We start from the raw sequence: 23,839 nt of genomic DNA on the forward strand, positions 1-23,839 counted from the left end.
GTTTGCTGATAGTGGTGTAGCAAGAACTGCCTTTGTGTAAATCCGAAAAAGTTCTTGGTGATCGAATCCCGCTGAAAGACTTTCTGGCAGAGCTCTTCCTTCCAGACTTCCAGCACTTTTTTACTGTCGAAACTCTGCCTGCCAGATCCCAGAACTTTTTATGTCGATTGAGAGGTAACGGGAGAAAGCACTACCCTTTCGACTGTCCTGGTCTTTTACTCGTCTGATATGGTAACCCTAACTAGAAACAAATATTTTAGCGGATTTATATTTAAAACTTTTCATCATTTGGTGCCCCATATTGACGGCTCTGACCGAGATGAGCTGAAAACACAGTTTTTTTGACATTAAAAATGTCTTACTCCACTATCTGGGGCTAGGTGTCATTCTAAAATCTAAACTATCTCCCATGTAACGAAACTATGTAAGGTTTGCACGCTTATAACTCCGATATTACTAGATGGATTTTAATCATTCATACACCAACCGATTCAGAAACACCTAACTTAAATATTGATAATAATTTAATATCTCCCCAATAAAAGTAGACTTTTAAAAATTGGTAAAATTAAAAAGTTCACGAAAAACGGGAAAATTACCATTCGTGATGCAGATTTCTCAGACACAGCCGTCATTAGAGGGTAGGTTAGTGGCTCAATCACACACGAAAAGTCATAAATAGAAGCAACGCATGTCTGTTTAAATCAGTTGTTGCTCTTATCCCAAACGAGCAACGTCTTCTCCGGGCGATGCAATAAGCGTTATCGATTTTCGGCAACGTTGGCATTCGCACACACTCGCACCTAAGTGACTAAACCATATACGGTTAGTTTATAAATAGAGGTACGCGTCACCCGTTTGAATCAGTTTTTGTTCTTATGTCGAACGGGTAAGATCATGGCTGCAGCGTCTAGGCACTACACTAAGCGGTAGAAGCTATGCATTTTCGGCAGCGGTGGCCGTGTGCGGATTTTTCGGGTACCAGCACGGTGTCACAGAATGATTTGCAAAGTGGGTGGGTGGGGTGGTTTGGATTTCAATACGGTGTGTGCTGCTTAAGAGTGTTGCGTTTGAAAAAAATATATTTATTTTTATGCATGCGTGTGCGTTGTAACTTGTTAATCCATGTTTACGGCGCTTTGTAGCTGCGTAGGGTAAAGAGCCAATTGGTTTTCATATTTCGGTTATATGTTTTTTATCAGTAAGGCATCTGACAACGTGCTTCTGTAGTTATTGCACTGTTCAGCAGCGTAATATTTTATATAGGAGAGTACACTCAGGTTTTTTACGCGGATTTTGAAATTTACGCGGTTTTCATTAACGCGTTTTTTTTTTAAATTTACGCGGTTTTCATTTACACGGCCTGTATCCCCTGCGTGAAAAATCTGAGTGTAATTGCATCGGAAACAATCACATTCCCAGCAGAACTTTTTGTTTTCTAATTTCAAACACTTTTGTTTCGTACTGCACACAACGGAAAATTTTAAAACAGAACTTACCGTCCCAGCAGCAGTTGAAGCGGGTGTTCTTTTTCGATTCAAATTCAAGCCATGTCTTAAGCGTTACTGGACTTAAAATTGTTTTCCCAGTTTAACCAGTCAGAATATCTGTCCTACCCTATGTATTTAAAACACAGTTCTAATTGCGTTTTAAGGTATACAACAAATACGGTTGGGTATACTAATTTAAATTTTAAAATAAATCTGTTTTAAATTATGAAACAAACCGCTGTACTGAAGATATAATTATGTCAGTCCTATTACCACATAAAACACCGCTGCAGAATTGGTTTAATAATACAATGTTTACACTACAGAGTTATAACACGTTTTAATAATTAGCAACAAGAAAAATGTCACCAAGATAGCATAAAAACCCGTTTTAACTGGTAGTGCGAACGTTGCATAACAATGTAATTTATCAAATAATTTCATTTTTCCACCACTAATCGATCAAGAAATACTTACACTTAAGATTGTTTACTTAAGTTCATTAGTACATTATTGAAAATTTAAATGGAAAATGAAGTTTCATATTTTATGGAGAATCTGTATATTTCCGTTGGCGGGCGTGGGCTTCCTCATCACAGCTCTCAATATGGAACTTTTCTTTTGAATATATTTTCTGGACAGACCAGCCTATTTTTACTAGATGGATCAGCCAAATAATGCCAATCACCTAGTGAGATACTTGATTAATTAATAGATTACCGTTAAAAGACCTTCAATAAATTATGTTTTAATGGGGAGGGTATATAGCAAATTGTAACATATGAAAACAGGCGAGTGAACAAGAACGTGTGTCGATATGTGTGATAGATAAAAAAGCTATATTTTTAATGTCACCGTGGTCGTGTCCTGTACACAACCCTTTAATTTTTTGTTATTAATGAATTCTACATTAAAAAATTGTTGTTAGGGCATACCAAATCTGACCACCAAGGGTGCTGATACAGAATTAAAAAAAGTGTCCGGATTCTAAGTGCAACAGGCTTTGACTATTATTAAATTGTTTAATTAACCTGTGCACACAGAATTCGACTAACAAGTCGACATAAAATGCTATTTACTGTAAGCCGTGTTTACCAACACTGCCATTAAGCTGTAAAGCAATCTTATTTGAACAAGGCTCACTGTAAAGATTAATTTATGTCGACTTCGCCTGCTTGCATAGGCTAATATGATGACTAACCATAATGGGTTATCTACGGTCGGCATTGATACTACATCCACAGACTAACAGAAGTAACACTCGAAAATAATGCTTCGCCCACTTTAACGATCATTTTAAATATATTTGTAGTTGGGACTGTGCCCGCTTTCGAAATTTTGGGGCCACTGACATATTTGTTCATATGGGAGATAAACCACTAGTGAAAAATTGTTCCCAAGCCTGAGCAAGCCACCAGCAAATAAGTGAATAAAAGGTGGAGCTAGTGGTCTGCGAAAATTGCCGAATCGATATTTTTTAAGGGAATTCTCTCATAGCATTATGTCTGTTAATCCGTGCTATATCATTCCAACATGGGTCGGTCGTGATTAAACTTGCCTTTAAATTACTCTGGGCCAATTTGGTAACACTAGTGTGGTAGATATTCAGTGGTAACTTAATTCGCATTTTTGGGCAGATAGTTATAAATCTATTATACGTCAACAATCCTGGCTGAGTTCAAATCGCTACTACACTTTTTGCTCTTGACTAAATTAATAAAGAATATGTAAGTTCACCGTAGAAGTTTTACATCTATCAACGTTACATTTTTTCGCACCATAGAACAGATAATTCTGCAAGGTAGCATTTGTTGTAAAATTGGTCGTATTATTAAAATTGTCCACCTTTATAGCCTATTTCCGTGTATCTTTGCTTGATTTGCTCAATAGTTTGACTGAAATCGATCTAAGCAAACAAAACTAATAGCGTTTTCGTTTTTTCTTGGTGCAACACCGGTGAAGTGCAAAGAAAGAGATAAACTGATTACACTCAAGTTTGAATGAGTGTAGCATCGATTACACCGGTGTAGTGCACTGTCAAAAACGAAAATGCTGATTGTTTACACCCGAAATTTAAACATTTCTATAAAAATGTATAAAATCTAGGAAAATACACAATACAATTTCTATGTTCACTTTCAAATGACGAAAAAGAAAGCAAAATTTGGAATTGTTTTGTGGACCAATGAAAAAATATAGAAACAGTTTTAGGATTGACAAAACATATTCTCATCTTCATTTGCAATTTTTTTCAGGTTTTCAATCTGCGCAAGTAGCAACTTGCCACTAGCCGGTGCTATGATCGACCAGCAAACGTTATGCTGGTCTTGCGTGCAAAGTTGGATGCAAAGGTGATTCACACATGCGAACCTGTATGTGATGGTGATTTTCAACGTATTTTCATTCAAATGTTTACACAGGTTTTTTGAGAAAGTTTTTCTAGCTTACGTGTCTTTAAAGAATCCAAAGAAAAAATCAATTTTTTGAAAATTTAGAACGAGAATCTCCCCTAGATTAATTATATAAATTCCTAATCAATTCATTGATCTGTTGACATTTGCTTCGAATGAATCGCAAAACTTCATTATTCTTTCTTCTATGCTTTTCATTTGACAAACTGCATATAAATGGTTCTTACTGAAGAGACTAGAATAACAAAGAGAGGTCATGCTTCGTTTGAAATCACAATTCAATTGTAGAAGCTTATAACTGAATTTGAATCCCACATAGAACATGTCGCCTCTTTGTTATTCTAATCTCTTTAGTTCGTGCTATCTTCTTGTAGAGAGATTCAGAATTCATTTTCGGGTTCTATTTTGGGTTCGCTTTAGTGTAATTTTATACATTTTTGCGCATTGATGCCATATAGGAATCGCACACTCAATTACCAGATTGATAATTATCAAGTATTCAAACTGACTGCTTTATGCAGTACCTGTCTGGTCAAGTTGTTAGCGGTATGTTAACAATGAGAAAACCTTCGAGGATTAAGAACAATTCTGAAACGTAATCCATAATTTGGTACTAATGAGTTGTACAGAAATGCAGACACACCCATATCGAAAACAACAACAGCGTGAACAATTACCAACCGAAATCGATTACAATTTAGATTGCAAAGATTTGTTTTGTTTGCAGAATAAAAATTAAACACATACATTGATAGCACTTGTATCGACACAACAAAATCTAACAAGCTTGACGATCACCATGGTGGTCGAGTAATTGCAAACAGGATTGGCATAAGAATCCTGTGCATAAATAGCGCAACTCTCACGAGTAGGTTGATAACGCACTAAAAGAGAACGGAAGAAATGCAACAAGGGCAATGGACTGTATAAATATATGTGCGTTATCTGAACAAAGCTTATCGCGTAATAGAATGAAACGTTGAAAGCATTCCCAGTCTGACGATTCTGAATGGTTTGAATAAAAAATGAGAAAAGGAAAATATTGGATATAGGCTGTTGATCAAAATGATTGATATTATAATTCGAAATCAAGTAGAACAACCGTTAATTAAATAATTATTCAATTATACTACACATATGTTGTCTCATACAATATAAAGCATGAACAAATTCTTCATCTTATTAATTCCACATGTGCGAGTATGCGGTGAACTCAATTCTGCCACAAAAAGAAATAAAAAGAAGCAATCGCCGGACGGGAGAGCTATAGCACATGAAAGTCCTGAAGTTATCAATCAGTGCAGTCAGTCGATCGTGAACCGCGCGCGAGTGTACACATCGTTTGAAAAGAAGCATAAAAAGCATAATTTTGCCAGTGTTTCAAATTGCAATCCGACGATTCATTGATAGCGCACTGCTAGCGGTTTGTGTGTGTGTTATCAGTGAAGGCGGTGGCTTCCTGGTACATTTCCGTCGAACAGGAAGCTCGAGTGGCCGCAGATAACCCATCCACGGGAAACTGTGTCACGAAACATATTGGGATAGTGAGGAAGCGAACTTGTGATCGTTTGAATGCACTAAAACAAGATCAGTTGGACACAACACAGGTTGAGACGATGCAGCAGAAAAGGATTATTTTTGGTGCTATCGTCATTTTCATTATTGCTGGTAAAAAATTAGACTTTTAGTATTCGAGTGAACACGTCAGAAAGCATTGCTAACGATTTACGACAGCAGCTTCACAGTATGGCACAGTAACAAGAGACATTGTATGAAGTCTGCTAGTCTGTGGTGACTTGTTAGGAGGATCGTTTTCGTTCCTTAATAACTAAAGGGTGTTTTAATATTTTTTTTGATTACATTTTTTTATGGCTGAGTTGACATATCAACTTTCAAATTTTTCTTTTAATTGAGTCAGTTTTCTCTACCATATTATTAAGTCAAAATATACGCTTGAACCCCGTCACGTCAAATTTTGGAATGTTCAATCAAAAATAACCTTTCAGTCAAGCAATTTTTTTACAATTATTTACCAAAAATTCATCCTTTTAGACTATGCTAACTTTTGGTGTATAGGGTATTCAATAAACTAAACTCACTATTCAGTGTGATGTGCAGCCAGAGAAGAGCCTAAAGGGTGTCCCACATCAAATTGCATCATGGAAAAACGCTGTTACCTAGTGGACCGATCCCTTCCAAACTTTCAGACAATTAAATATAACCCATTAGTAACCTTTTGGCATATACCATTTCATTTACGCTCGCATATTACGCTTATCTCATCTCATCAGGTTCTGTACAACTTTTCTTCTAGTCTTCCTCAGTTTTGGCCTTCTTATGATGCTTCCGTAGTGCCTGCTTCATAATTGCCCAGTATTTTTCGATGGGGCTTAGGGCCGGTGTGTTGGGGGGGGGATTCATATCCTTAGGTACGAAAGTGACCCCGTTGACTTCGTACCACTTCAGGACTATATTTGAATAGTGGAACGAAATTAGATCCGGCCAGAAGATCGTTGAGCCCCTTGTGCTGCTTCAATAGATGAAGCAAACGCTTCTGTAGACACTCGTTGGTATAGATCTCTTCGTTTACGGTCCCACTAGTCACGAACGCGCCGCGCACTCCATTTTCCACATGAGCAGATTACTTGCCAAATAATGTATTTATTGGGAAACTTTGAAAATTTCTGCGTCCTTACTTCCTACGGAACATCAAACTTGTGCTGGGCGGTAAAGAACGGTAGCCCCAGAAGCTGCCGGGAGTCCGTGCACAGTTTCCGAGCACGTGACTTTCCCGCCGTATTTTGCCCCTTCATCACGATTTGAAGTCTTCTGCAGTTTGTACGTATGCAGTCCCTCTCGGTCCTTGGCTCTCTGAACGAAAGACTTAGACAGATTCCACTTTTTGGTCCCTTTCCTGACTGAAGCATTGGGATTCCGATTCAACGCTTTCGCTAAACACTTGTGATCCTGATCACTAATAGAATATTTTGACCGCATTTCTCCTTCCGTTTAATGCTCAGAGTTCGGTAGTAACGTCTAATCATACGACTCACAGTTCACACCGATTCCGAGTTGTTCTCCGATGTCCGGATGAGAGTGTAAACACTACGCTCTAAACTACTTTTTCCCAAATTTTCTACAGCGTTTTTTCCGTGATGCATTTTAATGTGGAGAGACCCCATTTCATCCCAATACAGTGATTGTGTGGTGCAGTTTATGCCCGATTGGCATGTTGGGTCCATTTTCTTCATCGTTGATGCTGAAGACAATGTCAACACCACTGCGAGTAATATTGAGACATGGTTGAGGACTGGTTGCTTCCTAATGTTGTTACACAAGATTTAGAAGACCTTTTATCTAAATGAGTTAGGGTAACAAGGCATACGGCATTGGTTCCCTCGTTCTTGCGATTTGACGTCCTTGGAATTTGTTTTAAGGTGCTACGTTAATTTTCTTGTCTACACCAACAACCAGCAAGCCACTGATGAGTTATAGGCTAGCAGTGAATGTGTTATTGACGAAATTTCTCTAGTTTTTCTCGAAAAATTTATCAAATTTGATCAAGATTAGACAGATTGAAAGGGATTTTTAAAACATAGTTACAGTGTACGATCATCCGACATAATTTAAAAATATTAAATTTAGACCATGTGCTACCAAAATACACATGTAACAATGGTTGTCAATCGGTTTTTTGTATATTTTATATCAATTTGAAAGAAAAAAATGTAAAAAAACTCCTGGAATTTGTTTTTATACTTGAATACCAGATTACATTCTGACAAACTGTAAACTGCCAGTTGAACGTGAAATCGCTGTTCGCAGCTGCAACTGTTCACGACGTTGTCCACCGTGAACAAAGAAAGCTATTCAACACATGTTCACGTTCATTCATAATTTTTCACCACAAGTCTCAATATCATTAGATAAGTCAGAGTCCCAGTAAGAAAGTCAATTTTTGCCATGTCGTGTTTAGTACTCGACAAACATATGATTAGGGCCCAAAAATCAACTGTCAAATTCACTTTGAGGGGAAATTACGCGCGAATCGTTAATCACCGAGCCTAACCGATTATAGTCCGTGGTACCTAAATCGGGTAAAATTGCAATGGTTGCGAGTTTTTCAATTTGCTGGTACTCAGGAATCAGTAGCGTCTGGATCAAATGGCACGTTCCCCATGTTGGTCGGAGATTTGTACCTTGCCATGAATCGTCTTTTCATCATTTCTCTGATGGGAAGGATTTTGGAAGTGGTAAGGTTGGGGGTAAAGAAAATAACGACACAGAACAATTAAAGCAGAGTATTCTGCACACCCCGAATGATGCTGAACGATCGGCAGGTGCTACAATAGCAGGAATAGAACTTGCAACCTCCGGAGGGATTGAGATTTTTTTATTTTAACAGTAGGCGGATATATTTCGTTTCGCGAAACAAACGCTTCTGCTTGATTGATGGTCTGGAACATAATCAGCACGCTATGTCTAACATGGTGAAGTTGTAGGGTGTAAACATTGGCCATCTTTAGCTCCATTTGTACTTTTAACTATAGATCTTAAGGAATGCCTTGAAAAGTAAATAGGAATAGAGTTTGGCCACAATAAGCCACTTTCTGCTTGTAATCGTCACTCATTTCTTTCGACATAGTGGGTTGGAACACAATATTTTCCTTCTACTGTGCAGACAAAGTGACATATTTGCTGGTAGTGGTGGAGCAAATTTTAGATTTTGTTATAAGCAAAATAAGAAGGTAGCAGATGCAGCCCGAAATTCTCGTGGACTCCTGCCAGATTTCAAATATGTAACAATAAACAAGAAATATGACAAACATTAATTTTCAATTACAACGTAAAGGATGCTGCGATTCAAACTTTAAACTCGTTTTTCTCGAAATCAATATATTGTCACTTAGTCCGGTCTGACTTAAAACCGACCATATGATATATCTAACGTGGAAGCCGGTTTTGACATGCTGTGAGAATATGTGGGACCCGGCAACAATATAGACACAGAACGCAGTAATCAGACGCAAATCAAACAACTGCGAGTGCAGTGGGCAACCGAGTACTGCTGCTGTTGGATGAACTGAACTGATTTGATTTCTTTATTTCGCACATTAGAATTAGTGTTCTTATAGACATCACACGCATCTTTGGGGAGGCCCAAAATCACCGTTCTATCTCAACACAATGTATTTTTAGAGTAAAAATTCCTAGAATGTGATATAAAAATACAAAAATTATCCACTTTAATAACCGGTTAATTAACGTCAGTCTACCTTCTCATCTCACCCAGAGCGGAAACTAAAAATCGAAGTGAAACAATTACTAAACGTGCAGATTGTGCTCAATCCGGGAGTAGTTAACGCCCTGCAAGTGCACCATATCAAACATTGAGAAGCACAGTCGTTTGTTTCGCGGAACAACCTACAGCACACCAACGAAAGCTGCCACGATAACAACATCATCCCTGTATATATAGGCAAGGGCTCTAGAGAGATGCGCTTACATGAATTATCTCCATACACCCCTGACATCGTGATTAACAAATTTATGTCGGGAAGTGGCTTCCATAAAAGCTGAAACTTCGCATTTTCTCGGGTGTCCCTAACGTTATTCTTGTGGTTAGAATTCTTCCGTCAAATCATCTCCTTCACGTAACCATTTTATGCGGATCAATCGAAAATGGGACGTTACATTAGACAACACTGGTTATGCATCCATGCAGGCCCGTAGCCAGGAGTTTATTTCGGGAGGGGCTTAAAAATTATTGCATAAAGCTTTTTTTATTTCGATTATAGAGGTTTTAACCTTATGGTTATGGCCTCTTTTTGGGTTAGAAAATTTCTTTAGAAAAATTTCTAATCCTATATGTGCGGGATTGATGAACGAACCATGATGAGCTGCGTACAAGGCAATCGATTTACCAACTACGCTTTACCCGCCCCTGTATAAAGCTTTTAGTTCTAATTACTTCATATTGTCACTAGAAACTAAACGAAATTTTGAAAAGTTCTTGATGAAAACAAAGCCAAATCTAAGACAATCCATGTTCTTTGTCACAAAAAAGGCTATAGTACATCAACGAATTATTGATGTTTAATTTGATTTTTATTATTTATTTTTATTTACAAGTTACAATTTACTCTCATTGCAACAATGGATATTCTAGAGTTCTCAGTATTTATGCGCTAACCGAATATGACAATCCTTGACGGTGCTGGTAAACGCAAGGTGTTCTAAGCTACACGTTTAAAAGGTGTAGAAGACGCTAAATCGAAATGAGTAGAAAAATATCCATAAAATGTTCCATCGAAGAGAATGTCGAAATTTGCACAAAATCTTCTGATTTAGCGAACGAATTGTAGATGGTTCAACTTCTATTTTCTTGATCTGGCGTTCTGTAACTATTACCAGTTCTAATGCATCATGCTAACATAATTTTTTGGGATACCCCAGTTAGGAAGGAGGATCTTTGGTGATCAATAGGATCAAAATATATGGGTCATTCCACGTCTGATTTACAACCAAAATTTGAATTCCTTCCAATTTTGTTTCTTGCATTCATTAGCTAAAAATAATTGACTCGTATTTTTTATTTTAGCTGAATATGATTTTTTTTTCAAATTATTAGTTTTTGAACTTTTGAAGTTTATAACAATCACTTATAACTCGGAAACGATTCGTTATATGGAAAAAAATATTAAATAAAAAAGTTGTGTACTCAATGAGCTTACTGAAAAAAAGTTCAATTTCTTTTTGTTATATAACTTATGAAATTTGCAATTGTTTGAAACAAATTGAATTTTTTTAAGTTGAACCAATTTTTTTACTTATTATTTTCTTTAAATATTAAGAATCATGTTAAAATTATTGTGCAAAAATTTGGGAGTGGATATCAAAATACTTTGCGAGATATTATAATTATAAACTTAAAACAAGGCAATTTTACACCAAACGCCTAGTGATAGGCCTATTGTAATGGAAATATCTCGTAAAATACTTCGAATTTCTTTCTGAAATTTGTATAATATAAATTATTATTTATTTTATTATAAATTATTTGAAAAAGCTAAAAAGATTTTTTGGCTCTACCCTGAAAAAAAATTGTTTGTTACTAATATTTGCATAATGCATACATTATTTAACAAAAACAAATATTACAAAAAAAAATCCGCCGAGATCATCCAAAAACGCAGCTTTTATTATTTAATGCTTTTTTCCAGAAATAGTTTCTCAGTTATCAGGGAATGAAAAATGTCAATTCTATTAAATTTATAAAACTTTAAAAAATCACTATATTATTAACAGTCGATATTTGTATGTATGTGATTTATGGACTCCGAAACGGCTTAAGCAATTGCCGTAAAAATTTATGCATTGTAGGAATTTTTTATGGAGCTATTGGTGGGGATTATTTGCCTACAAGATGGCGCTTCGGAACAAATTGTGTTTTCCTCCTATTTCATTGAAAGTCGCATCAGCGCGCGATGGGTATTAGCTAGTATTTTATAAAGCTCAAAAACTCATAACTTGAAAAAAAATATCAAATTCAGCCAAAGTAAAAAAAAGCTAAAGAATGCAAAAAAAATGGAGGGAACTAAAATTATAGTTGTAAATCGTGGAATGACTCGCATTCTGCAAATTTAAGATTTTTTTGGGGGTATTCTAATGTTAAAAGCAAATATTTTTTTAAAATCCCCCGAAATCAAATTTATTTTGATTACATAACTATATTAAGAAGATTATGTGAAAATTTCAGAATGGAACTCGAAGTGTTTTACGAGATATTTTAGTTATAACAGGCCTTTCACTAGGCGTTTAGTGTAAAATTGCCTTGTTTTATGTTTATAATTGTAATATCTCGCAAAGAATTCCACTGCCAAATTTTTACACAATCTTTTTAACATAATTTTTAATACTTAAGGAAAATAATAAATAAAAAATTTGGTCCAACCTTAAAAAAATTCAATTTGTTTCAAGTAATTGCAAATTTCATAAGCTATATAACAAAAAAAAATTGTGATTTTTTTTGGTAAGCTTATTTGAAAACGCAACTTTTTATTTAATTTTTTTCGATATATCGAGTCGTTTCCGAGTTATCAGTGATTGAAAAATGTTCAATTTTATAGACTTCAAAAGTTCAAAAGCTAATAACTTGAAAAAAAATATAATATTTAGCCAAACCAAAAAATACGTGTCAATTATTTTTAGCTAAAGAATGTAAGAAAACATTTTGGAAGGAATTGAAATTTTGGTTGTAAAACTGACGTGGAATGACTTATGTATTTCAATGATTTAATCAACTAAAGGTAACTGCCCGGAATTTAATCTATTCAAGAAAATTGTCCACAAATCGAATGAAAATCACTTAACACTGTTACTACTATCATCTAATTTACGTAAAATTTTACTAAATGCATCATTGCTGACAACATAACTAGAAACTATAAATGTGAACAAGCTCAATATTTTTTTTTAGACTGTAATATAATGAAAACATGAAATCGAAACAATAATTCCAACTTATTGACTTATAGACTCAACTAGTTACAACATTTTAGTCGCTCTCCGTGATAACCTACTGATGTCTGATCAATCTATCGACACGTCGTTTTCAAACTTACATAAGCATTAATTAGAAACCATCGAAAGCGACTAAAATGCTGCTAGTGGTTGCAACATTTAGTTTATTATGGTTGATTGACTAATATGTGGTTTAGAATCAATCGATCAATTGACATCCGAAGGAAAGTAAGTGTAAAATCACGTCAGTTAGTCCTACCGCTACTGTGTACGTTTCTGTATATCAAAAAAATTAGTAATATACGATTTCGTGGGTTGATGAACACCTCAGGAAAAACGCTGGTTTACCACTTTTTGGCTTGTTTACTTTTTCACGTTTTTCTTGCTTATTGTTCGATTTTCCAGACTAACAGTGTTTCAATACGGCCCGCATTCCCAACATAAAATGAAATTGAGTGTCAATAGAAATACTATTGCATTAAAATGATGCGAAAATAAAAAAAAAGGCCAATATCTAGCACAAAATGAGTTTTGTTAGATGACATCACTAGCGATAAATGTTAATTTTGGGACAGTTTTTGTACTCAGTTTTCTATGAAACCTCTAACATTTTATTATATAATTCGTTTATTTGAGTCGGTTCAATGCATTAGCTAAATGAAGCCTCGAGCCTTTAATATATTTCCACGATGTAAATAATGAAAATGATTAAACGCTAATGGTTGTCCAACAGATCTCGTGCGATTGACCTGTTTACTGACTGAGAAATATTTTTCATAACCAACCGCGTCTTGGTGGTCGTTCATATCTATCTTGTACACTTCCGTATTATTATCGTGGTAACTGCCATGTCCATGTTTGCGAATATCTGATTTCATTTTTGTTTTGTCCCCTTACGGGCCACCAGTGTCGACTTCCTCAATGATGATGCTGACTGTTAATTTTGAGATACTAGACGCAGTTTTTGCCGTCAATATTATATGAACAGCAGTCACAAATTGTTTGTTTTTCAGGTAATCGTATTGGAGACTATGGATGTGCAAAGATGTAACGTGTATAATGATACTATCGCATTGCGTTTTGTACGTGCAGGGTCAGCTAGGATTTCGTCCTAGCTGACCCTGCACGTACAAAACGCAATGTCTAGTATCTAGATGTGTCCTTTATAATAAATTCCACTTTTCCCAAATGTGACAGGAATCTTTTAATGGCCACGGTTCAAATAAGTTAAGTTTGTTTATTGGGGCTTTAACCTCCTGGTCGTTCGCCCGCGGTTCAAGTAAGAAGTATCAGATCTTGTAGCCGAACATTGATTTTCTCATCATCCATATATATGAGAATCAACCACGTGTTACAAGTTGCAAAATGACTGGTTTCTCCTGGGATAATTTGTTGAATAACATAAGTACTGAATGCCTGACAAGGTAGAACTCGTTAAAGGCGAAGTTCGTAAGCATAACCTCTATTTTCACCTTCAGCAAATATTCCCCATCATGAAATTCGGTTATGCAAAAATTCCAGAAGTCAATAGCCTCCACGTTTGGCTGGAGCACCACTTCTTGCTTCTACGATTCACTCATCCGACGGATCACCCCAGCAAGAATTAAAGTAACAGTTTCTTTTGTTCTTCCGACGAGTCACACAATATGAAAGGAAGTGTGTTATCAGACTCGGCATACTGAGTAGATATCGATGTCTTCGGTGGTTCGAAATAGCAATCTTCCTCACCATTCTCCCATTAATTTGTTGAAACCAAACAAGACACAATTTTTTTACGAGTTACCGAAAAACATGTTGCTTCTTAAATTCATTTTTGAAAAATTTCGGGGGGGGCTTTAGCCCCCTAGCCCCCCCTCTGGCTACGTGCCTGCATCCATGGTAAATTCCTATGCGCGAATTCTGCAAAACGACCTGCACCAGAAAACTTTGTGCAAAAGCAGCTAAGAAAAGCCCAACTACTATAACCGTAAACAGCACACCAATATCTTATGTCAAACAAATATTCACTCAACAACAATCACGCTCAGTGTCTCCATGCCAACAACCGGCACCACCAGCAAAGAGGCGAACGTAGTAGAGGATGGATGTGTTTGTCCATGCGCTTGCATTCCTGTTTGACGCTCTATTGCTTTCTTCGAAAATACTTTGAATTGGCTTCTCAATCTTTTGTAATGTATTTTGTTGATTCAAGCAATAAAACTCGTACACAAAGTAGACAACTCCCTTAAGAACGTTTGTTCTAACAAATGTCAACTGTCCAGGAGCGGATCCAGAAAAAAATTTCGGAGGGGGTCCGAAATTTCGATTTTGAAATGTTCATTATATAATACGTAATACGTAATGTCCTGATTAAATTAAATTTAGTTTTGGTGGTCGAATTTCGTTTGGAATGATATGGAGGTCAGAACGAATTCAATTAATAAACTATTTTAAAATTCTTCAACAAGTTAAAAAAATTCGGGAGGGGGGGGGGGCAGGACCCTCCCCCTGGATCCGCCACTGCAACTGTCAAATAAAGTTTTCATTTTCTTACGCTTTCATTATATAACAATTTAATAAGGCGAATGATTACAAAGAAATTACTTTTGCTATTTTTTGCTCTTCTATGCATACCGCCCAACTTCTGGGTAAAAACGCGGGCCCCCAAACACAACCCGAGCCCCAGGGCAATTGCCCTGTCTGACCCCCCCCCCCCCTTATCGGGCTCTATATCTCGTACATAGGGTTACTTTCATACGGTAATATGATATTGTGAGTTTGTCTTTCGAAGAATTACAACACTGGAGATGTAAAATAATCCTTTTTGTTTACTCACGAAAATTTTATTAACCTTCTTTAGGTGTTGGGGTCAATGTGACCCTAGATGAACTATCAAAATACGATAACTTTTTATGTTTTGCAGCTAGAAGTTTAGAATTACTTGACTTTTCCTCTTCCATGAAGAGCAACGATTTTCAATAGAGTTCACAATTTTTGCTCATTCCTGAAGGGCTGTACAAAAAAAGTTACGAATAAGGTGTTAGCGGGTCACATTGACCCCGATTTCGAACTCAGTTTTAAGACACATTTTCAACCAAATCTATATGAACTGGTACTTAAATTGTTTGTTAGAGTACAAATTTTCAGTTTCTAGTAAATATTGCCGTTTTCGACCTGGTTGGTCAGTGGGAATCGGTGCCGAAAGAGGTCATGTTTTATTGACAGAATATGATTATAAACAAAAGCAAAACAAAAATGAGAATGTATATATTAAATTTATACATGATACGTCCGATCTTGGGTGTCCCGGATTACGATTCCGATACCGATCCCAGCGGTACAATAGTATTTCTCATAATATTGATCAAGCGACAATGTGGTCAATCAATAGATTTTCATTCCTAAGTTACCAGCGAGTACAAAATGGAGTGGGCGATGATGACGCACATATTGGATTAAAGGAGTCGGAACAGGTGCAGCAGTACGGAGCCGGGTACCGTAAACCGGAGTGACATTGATCACTTTTCGAAGTAATCATTACATATTTTTAGACGCAATACATTTTTTTCAAGTTTAATATTTTTAAACCATGTACTGATGTATGGAGAACAAGATTGAATGGTTTTACCTAAAATTGTCCGCTTACAGCTATTTTTCCAAAAATGATTTCAACTTGAAGTCCGTTTTCGTATTCCGGGGTGATTTTGATAACCTGCATGTTCACCCACATTAAGTTATCGTTGTCAATGTTTTTCATTGAAATGTTTGTTTAAACTGATTCCGGAAAGATATTGATTGTTAAATAGATGTTAATTGGTATTATACAAAGTATTTCAATGTACTGTAAAATTCGAGTAACCAAAATTCGTATAATTCGTGTCCAACTAGAATAAAAGATTCTGAAAACCTTTAAAACTGCTCAAATTGTTTTATTTCAGTGCTTTGTCGACGTACAAAAAGTTTCATCCGTTCTATCACGTTGGAATATTGAACAATAATGCGAATTTTAGCTTAAAATAATTTGAAATAATTGCCAACTAGTTTTACAAAAAATGTATTTAAAATAAACAAACTCTTAAAACTAAAATTTGCACATCCCAATCTAAAGGAAAATAAAAACTCGCTTGTAATTTATTACTTTTGCTCAAATCTGAGATTTATTTGTTTTATAAAAAATACACTTTACGAAGCTTCGTAAAAATAAGTTAAAGTCAAATTTCGGTTTTTCTCAGTTTTTGTACCCAAAAACCGAACAATATACTCAAAAAGTATAACAAATTAGTATTTTATAAGTTTAGAGTGAAAATCAGTTCAAATTAAAATGATTCGGTAGATTATTCTGGTTTAATAAGCGATCTAGGAAAATAATTTCGAGTGATCAAAGTCACCCCGCTGATCAAAGTACCCCCCCCCCCCGGTCTACGGTACTTACAAAGCCATTATTGAATTGCAAAAAGATTGTGCCGCTGCAACTGTCCATAATACAACTGGCATTGTTGATAAGCGCAGATTTTTTCGATATCCAATCGTAGAAATCCATTACTTGCCAGGCACCACGTCAAGCCAGGTAAGTTGAAGTCGCCCAGTATAACCATATCATAAGTTGGGCAGCGATCGAGATTATGAAAGAAACACAGGAATGTGTACATCAATCAGGCTGGAATCACGAGTTCTATCAGGTCAAAAATACACGACACAAAGGAACAGATTGCGATCGGCAAGCTTAACTGACAGCCACACTTGCTTAGAGCTCGCCCACCCGTTCATCGTTGATCACTCGGGCTTCTATACTATAGTGAACAGCAATAAGCACACCACCACCTAATGTCTTATGACTGTTGAGGGCGTTACAATTACAGTGGTAGACATCGAATGTTGAACTAAACACCTGGCGAGACAGAGTACGGTTGCCGAGCCACGTGTAGGTCAAGGCGATGACATACCAGCAGTCCATGGACACGAACAAATATCTGTCCGTTGATGAATTTAAGTCATCAACATTCTGAACCTCGATGTCGTTAGAGGACGGATCACGTTCAGAAAAAAATGAAGCCATGATGCCCTTTGAGCTAGTAGGAAGGTCCTTTCGTGAATCCCACGAATGGTGTCGGAATTTCTGACGATCGCTTGGTTGTTTATGGTGGGTGATTCGAGGCATCCCGAATCAACTGCGTCGCACTCCAGAATACGACTATAGTCATCGGCGAGACAAATGGTTGACCCATCACACACAGGACCGGGACGACTGATGATCACTGGCTGTAATTGCCCGAGGGGGGGGGGGGGGGGGGGGGGGTTCGAGGACTTCCATAATGCCAACTGCGGTGCATCCCAGTATGCGTTGAACCCCAATGCTAGCGGATAGCACGAACGGAACGGTAGTAGCTTACGGCAAGAGTTATACGATGAGCTGGACCGTCAAACAGTTCAGCTCTTGTATCGTTACAATTTGTATAATGCTTGCCGAGAATGGCAGTTTGGAATACCCCCGCACACAAGACCAGGACGACTGCTGATCGCTGGCGACAAGGGCTCGACTGTGGCGGGAGGATCGAGAGCATCCATAGTACCAACTGCATTGCTTCCCAGTATGCACTTAGCATCGCCACTCCTTCACAATGACAGTGTCGCTTGGTATAGCGACATTGCCAATCGTTGCGGAGTTCTTGGCAGGGCCGTTGGTGAACCAGGTTGCATTAGTGGAGTACATGCTTCTTCTGAAGGTGTAAGAAAATCAGTCGGCGGGCACCATATGTTCTGCGTACGGCTATCCTCAAATTCTCGGAACAGTATGCCTTGTGGCCATGTATCAGGGTTAAGAGCTGTATCACGGTACTTTCAGTGAACTCCAACTATGAAGGATATGAAGTTCAAAGTTCTGACGTCTAATTCGTTTTTAACAGTAACCTTTATCTCCTCGTTGTAATTTATCCCTTCTTTTCACATTTTTTGACAGTCTCCTTGCTAATGCTCGGATGACAGCGGGATAGATACAACTAGATCTACGGCGTGGGAAGTAGAACCGTAAAAATGCCAACAAGTATTTGACCGGATCAGGGCCATCCTCGCGACGACGTTTCTGAGGTGATCGGGAGGTACCGGAATTTGGCCGGATTGGAGTAGCTGTAGAAACCTTTCTAGCGAGGCACGAAAATTGCTGGTTATTTTTGGATAGCTCGGTCTTTAGTTCAGCACAGACGTCATTTGTTTTCCCAGCAATAGCAGTTATCGCACACCCAAGCGAGAAAAAGGTGTCGCGAAAGTGGGCAAATTTCATCCGTTTAACAAAATCTTTCCTTTTTTCATTCAGTAGTTACATAAAACTTTTCTTAAGGGTGCGGTGCTACCTTAAATATTTTTGAATGATTCGATTCGAAACGAAATAATTCCATTTTGCAACGATATCCTGCAAGAAATGGCCGTTTGTTGGAATAGAATAATTCCAGTAGATGTTCCAATAATTGCTACCTTGGGAAAGAGACTAGCAACGTAGTTTAGTACGAAAGATTTTCGACATATACGAAATTTTCGGAAATTCAAATACGGCAAATTCGTCATAAGATTTTATGTAAAATATTGCATAATTTGTAATGATTAATAAAAATCTAAAAGAAAACATTTGTTTCTCCTTCGCAGAACTAGCATACTACTCTCTAGCGTGTGAACTGGATCAAACGCAGCACGGCTGCCGGATAGACAACGGCCAATGTACATGTGCCTTCGGATGTAAATCGGAATTCCGATACGCGACTCGTAAGGAATGTCAGGATGCACTGAAGGTAATCTGTTCATCTCCAGAAGTATTTTCCATGTTAAAATACATCATCATAATTGTAGGGTCGTTCCGGTGACATTTGCAGCCGGGCACCGTGCATGAATGGTGGATCTTGCACCCAGGTAACCGCAATGCCACAATACAAGTGTCGATGTGAGGGAACCGGCTACTGGGGAAATCGGTGTCAACGATGTAAGTAACGTTGTATGCAGAAGATGCTTAAAGAAAGATGCATTTTGACGCCATTTTTATTTTATAGTATGTCCAAAACCGGAACAAGTACCAGCTGGCTCCAAATTTCCCCACGAGTGTGTAGTTATTTAAGTACAGCGATATAAGTTTTGAAAAAGGGCATCATTTATCTACTATGTATTCAACGATAAAAAATCCGTTTCTGTGAATATCTACTGCTACTGGTACTTAGTTGGAAGTATCCCACGAGAAAAATTATAGCAATGGCTACAATCCGTTTGAATGTAACATAAAAGATTGATTACAGTAGATTTGTTTTGAAATCTCGTCGACTTCCTCGAAGCGTTGTAGTCATAACATCACCACATGTAGTCTTTCTTTATCTTCATTTCTTTTTTTGTAATTTCTTTTTCGTTACAAGTTCGTTATCCCTACTACAACATATAACACTGATAAGCTTGACCGAAGTCGAGCACTGCACCACAAACAAGCTGACAAAATTTGAACTCTAGGTTGTAAGCTAGGACTAGAAATAAGCAATTGTATAACGAATTGAATAAAATTCGGAACTGTAAATAAACCAAATAATATTCTACTTTGTTTAGATCAAAGTTAATATAATATACATTTCATTGGAATCGTGTATTACTAGCATTATTTGGAGTGATGAATGAATCCTTTGTTCATGTTTGTCTCCATCCAGAAATCGAATGTCTGGCCAAAGGCCATTCGTTATCATCCAAGAACGTCTTACAAACTGACTCTACTTTCGGTACTATTCAGTCAAGAGCTACCTTGTTCGTATTCTCGAACGGTAGGTTACATAACGGAACTCTTTTCACTCTCGCACGCATCTCGTCATTCATGATCTCACTCATCTCTGGAGTGTTTCTGACCGCCAGAAGATGACGTCACCTGACTCTTTTGTTCATTGAATACTTTACGCTAACGTCACAAATGAACTCGATGTTCATTTTTGACAGTTCGCTTGTACTGTTTACATGGACTTAGAAAAACTCTTTTCGCTTTGCTTCGAGCGAATCTAGTCGTCGCCAAATTTTTCTAATGCTGTTTTCGGTTTTAGAATCAAGTCGCCCTAGGCTCGCTATAATGTTTACAAAATCTATGCAAAAGTGACAGTTCCGAGTCACCATAAATCTATGTAAACAGTATTAGTGGACGGTCAAGAAAAGTGAGGTTTACTGTGTCAGTAAAGAACCTTATACGTACTCGATTCAACATATCAATGCTAAATTTTACTAATATTGTACAACAGGGGACAATTGAATACTTTACACTTACGTCACAAATGAACTCAAGTCGACGTCAACATTTCATAAGGCATTATATACAATATGCTCATGTTGAGAAAATGGCGTCTGAAAAATTACCTCGTACTTTATATTCCCATTTATGAACAGGAGCTTGATTTAAGTACCAACAACTCAATGCCGTGTTAAATTAACTATTTTTTCCGAATAATATAACAGATTTATTAAAACAATTGTATTTTGAACGTTTTTTGTAGATAAATGTTTTGGTCCCTTTTGAAACATCGCACTATTTTTGTGCCCTCTCCCATAATCCCTTTTCGGCGAGGCGTTAGCTTATAGTGCGTGCGGGTGAGCCCTTTTGTGTACAGCAAATGATTATGTGACGTTTATTTTGATCCCTTTCTTGGTGTTGCGATGTTTTTGTTCCCTTTTCAAGTATACACGGAAACGAAAAACTACCTAAAATTGAGTTCCTTTGACTCAATCGCGTGGTATCGTGGGGGAACTTAAAATTAGGTAAACCGTGTTGAAGGTAGTTTCCATTTAACCACGGCAAAAATTACAACTCATTGATAGGTTTTTTATACTCAAATTTAAGTTGAATTTACCTAATTTTGAGTTCACCCCAAACAACTCAAAAGTACCTTCCTCCACGGAAGACCTCGACTGAGTCGAATCTCTCTTTTTGTTTTTGACAACACTAATAAGTGCGAAAGCGACGCACAACTCAAAAGTAAGTTAAAAGAACTTTTCTGCAGGTTGTTTTATTTAACCGTGTAGTCTTTTTCATTAAGAAAAGGGCCCATAAACAATTTTTTCCGTTTTGTTGTTTGGTGTTTATGAGCCGTTAATTTTTGAGGGGAAGTGAAAGGGAACATAAGCAAAACAAGTTATTTTGCTTATGTGCCTTTTAGATAATCCATTATTTCCCCAACAGCCAGGTTTCGGAATCGGCTTATTTAAGGTATGTATAAAGCTTTGTTAGTGTCCATTTGAAGTAAGTATTAACCGGAATTGTTTACGTTTTGTTTATCGGCCCATTTGAAATGTTCTCGTCGAAGTGTTCATTTTTGACAGTTCGTACTGTTTACATGGACTTTACATTCTTTGCGGATTGCTTGAGCGAATCTTGTTCGAAATTTTTTTCTAAGTTCATGTAAACAGTACAAGTGAACTGTCAATAAAAGTGAGGTTAACTGTGTCCGTAAAGAACCTAATAAACCGAACAGTTATGATCACATTGTTGTGGTTTTTTAGCTAGCACTGAAAGAAATGATTTTCTTCATTTTATTTTATTTTTTACTTAGCCTGTCATATTTCCTACCTCCACCTGCTCTCCTACTCTATTGATAAATATAATCTAATTCATTAACCTCTCTTGTTTTTATCGCCCTTCGCGATCTATCGTTGCTGCAAACTTTTGGTTCATCACGTAGATGAGCTGAGACATTCGGGACCATTTCCGCTTGGCATTGAAACCTTTTCCGACAAAAAGCCTGGTTCTAAAACTCGTTTAACATCAGGGGCCCTGTTCTCACAGTCACGTCATCTAGTGACTAGAAGGAAATTTTGTTCTAGTCACTACGGGACGTGACTGTGAGAATAGGGTCCCAGTAACGTTCCGGACATTTTGTTCTCCTTGCTCATTTTGGAAGACTACCTTTGCTCCTTGGCGTGAGAGCGCAGTAAACTGTTCATTGGAAAAGCTGCATCCGTCTCGTTTTTCTATGGGATCCAAAGTACCACCTTATCACCAACAGTTATGTCAGCACCTTTTGAATACGTTGAAAAGCACCATCGCATACATGTTCACATGCGTGAGTCAGCATTGTATCCAAATTTGCACACAAGTCCCCTATAGCGATTGCTGGCCGATCAAAGCGTCGACCATTGGCAAGTCACTACTTGCTGTTGTCATTTCAAAGCGACAGTTTTATTTCTTACACAAGTTGAAAAGTTTACTTGTATGTCAGTTCTCAGTGAGTGTAATTGTCTCCAACATTGAATCCAAAAGTGTACAAACCGGAACTCTGTCGACCTGTTACGGGGTAAAAAATCCAGAAGCCCTTTCTGAGGCCCTCGCTAGTATTGACACTAAGCTAGTGTCGGATTCTGATGAGACAAAGTCAAAGTTACATAACTTTAGTTATGAGTTTTGCGCCCTTCACGCGTAAACGCGATTTAACCCAATTTTCTCCTTAGTGGAGACAAATTGGGTTTCACCTAATCAGGGGAGAAATATACCATAATGTTAGGCGAAATTGCAATTTTTATTCGATTCAGCCACTGTACATCAACTTGAACATCAATTGAAATTTCTGGAAAACGACGTGAGTTCAAACACGAATCAACGGCATTGTTGTGAAATAACGAAGAGAAACACAGGCTTTCGGAGTGGGTAGAAAACAAGATTGCTGCTTCATTAGTTACTTGGTTTAGATACCGTTGTTTTTACGTTTTATTACTGATTTCTTTTTTTTTTTTGTTTCCTTGCTTGCATTCACAATGTTGTCTGAATTATAGTTTGTTTGCGTAATTAGCCTTACAATGTTTCATTTATCTTTTATGTTTACTTGGTTACAGTAGAGATTTTCGTTTAAATTACATTGTTTATTGATATTTTTTTCCTTTTTCCTTTTCAATTGTTTTTTCTTGTTTTTTTTTGTATTTTTTCATATTATTTTTTTTTGCTGTTTCTGTACTTATTTCTGAACTTTTCTGTCTTGATTTATCAGCATATACGGGACAAAAATCAGAAGCGCTTCGTTACATTGTCCGAAGGGGTTTTTAGCTTTCGGTTTCTTTTTTGTTTTGCTTTTTAACGATGAAAAGTTAACACTCAATGGCTTTCACATGATTTTTTTGATCCCGTTGTCTCATTAAGTTTATAATTTTCTTCTGTTGTTTTATATGTTTGTGTGTAGTGTATGTAGTGTACGTAGTTTTGGTTGGGTATTTCCTATTTTCTCATATGCATGATGCTCGGTATGATATCTCTTCGGCGCTTGAAAGGAAAGTGTTTTAGTTGTGTGTACTTGGCGTGAATGTTTTGTTGCTTTGCTCAGTAGTAGCTGTGAAGGGTCTAGTAATGCATTGTATTGATGTTTCTTGTTTGTTTCTTCTTGTTGTTGCTTTTCTTCTTTTCGTTTGTTTGCTTTTGTTACGAAGACTAGATCAAGTTTATGATTATTTTAA

General features: G+C 37.0%; 1 protein-coding gene across 1 annotated transcript; it reads left to right on the forward strand.

The window, feature by feature from the left end:
* Nucleotides 1–5,185: 5,185 nt before the first annotated feature.
* On the forward strand, nucleotides 5,186–19,998 carry LOC131688297 (sushi, nidogen and EGF-like domain-containing protein 1). Its single transcript, XM_058972497.1, has 4 exons — nucleotides 5,186–5,569; nucleotides 19,040–19,182; nucleotides 19,241–19,370; nucleotides 19,438–19,998. Exons 1-4 carry the CDS (start codon nucleotides 5,518–5,520, stop codon nucleotides 19,500–19,502), a joined length of 390 nt encoding a protein of 129 aa, XP_058828480.1. The 5' UTR covers nucleotides 5,186–5,517; the 3' UTR covers nucleotides 19,503–19,998.
* Nucleotides 19,999–23,839: the final 3,841 nt, after the last annotated feature.

The sequence above is a fragment of the Topomyia yanbarensis genome, chromosome 3, assembly GCF_030247195.1.
Source record: "Topomyia yanbarensis strain Yona2022 chromosome 3, ASM3024719v1, whole genome shotgun sequence".
Classification (NCBI taxonomy): Eukaryota; Metazoa; Arthropoda; class Insecta; order Diptera; family Culicidae; genus Topomyia; species Topomyia yanbarensis.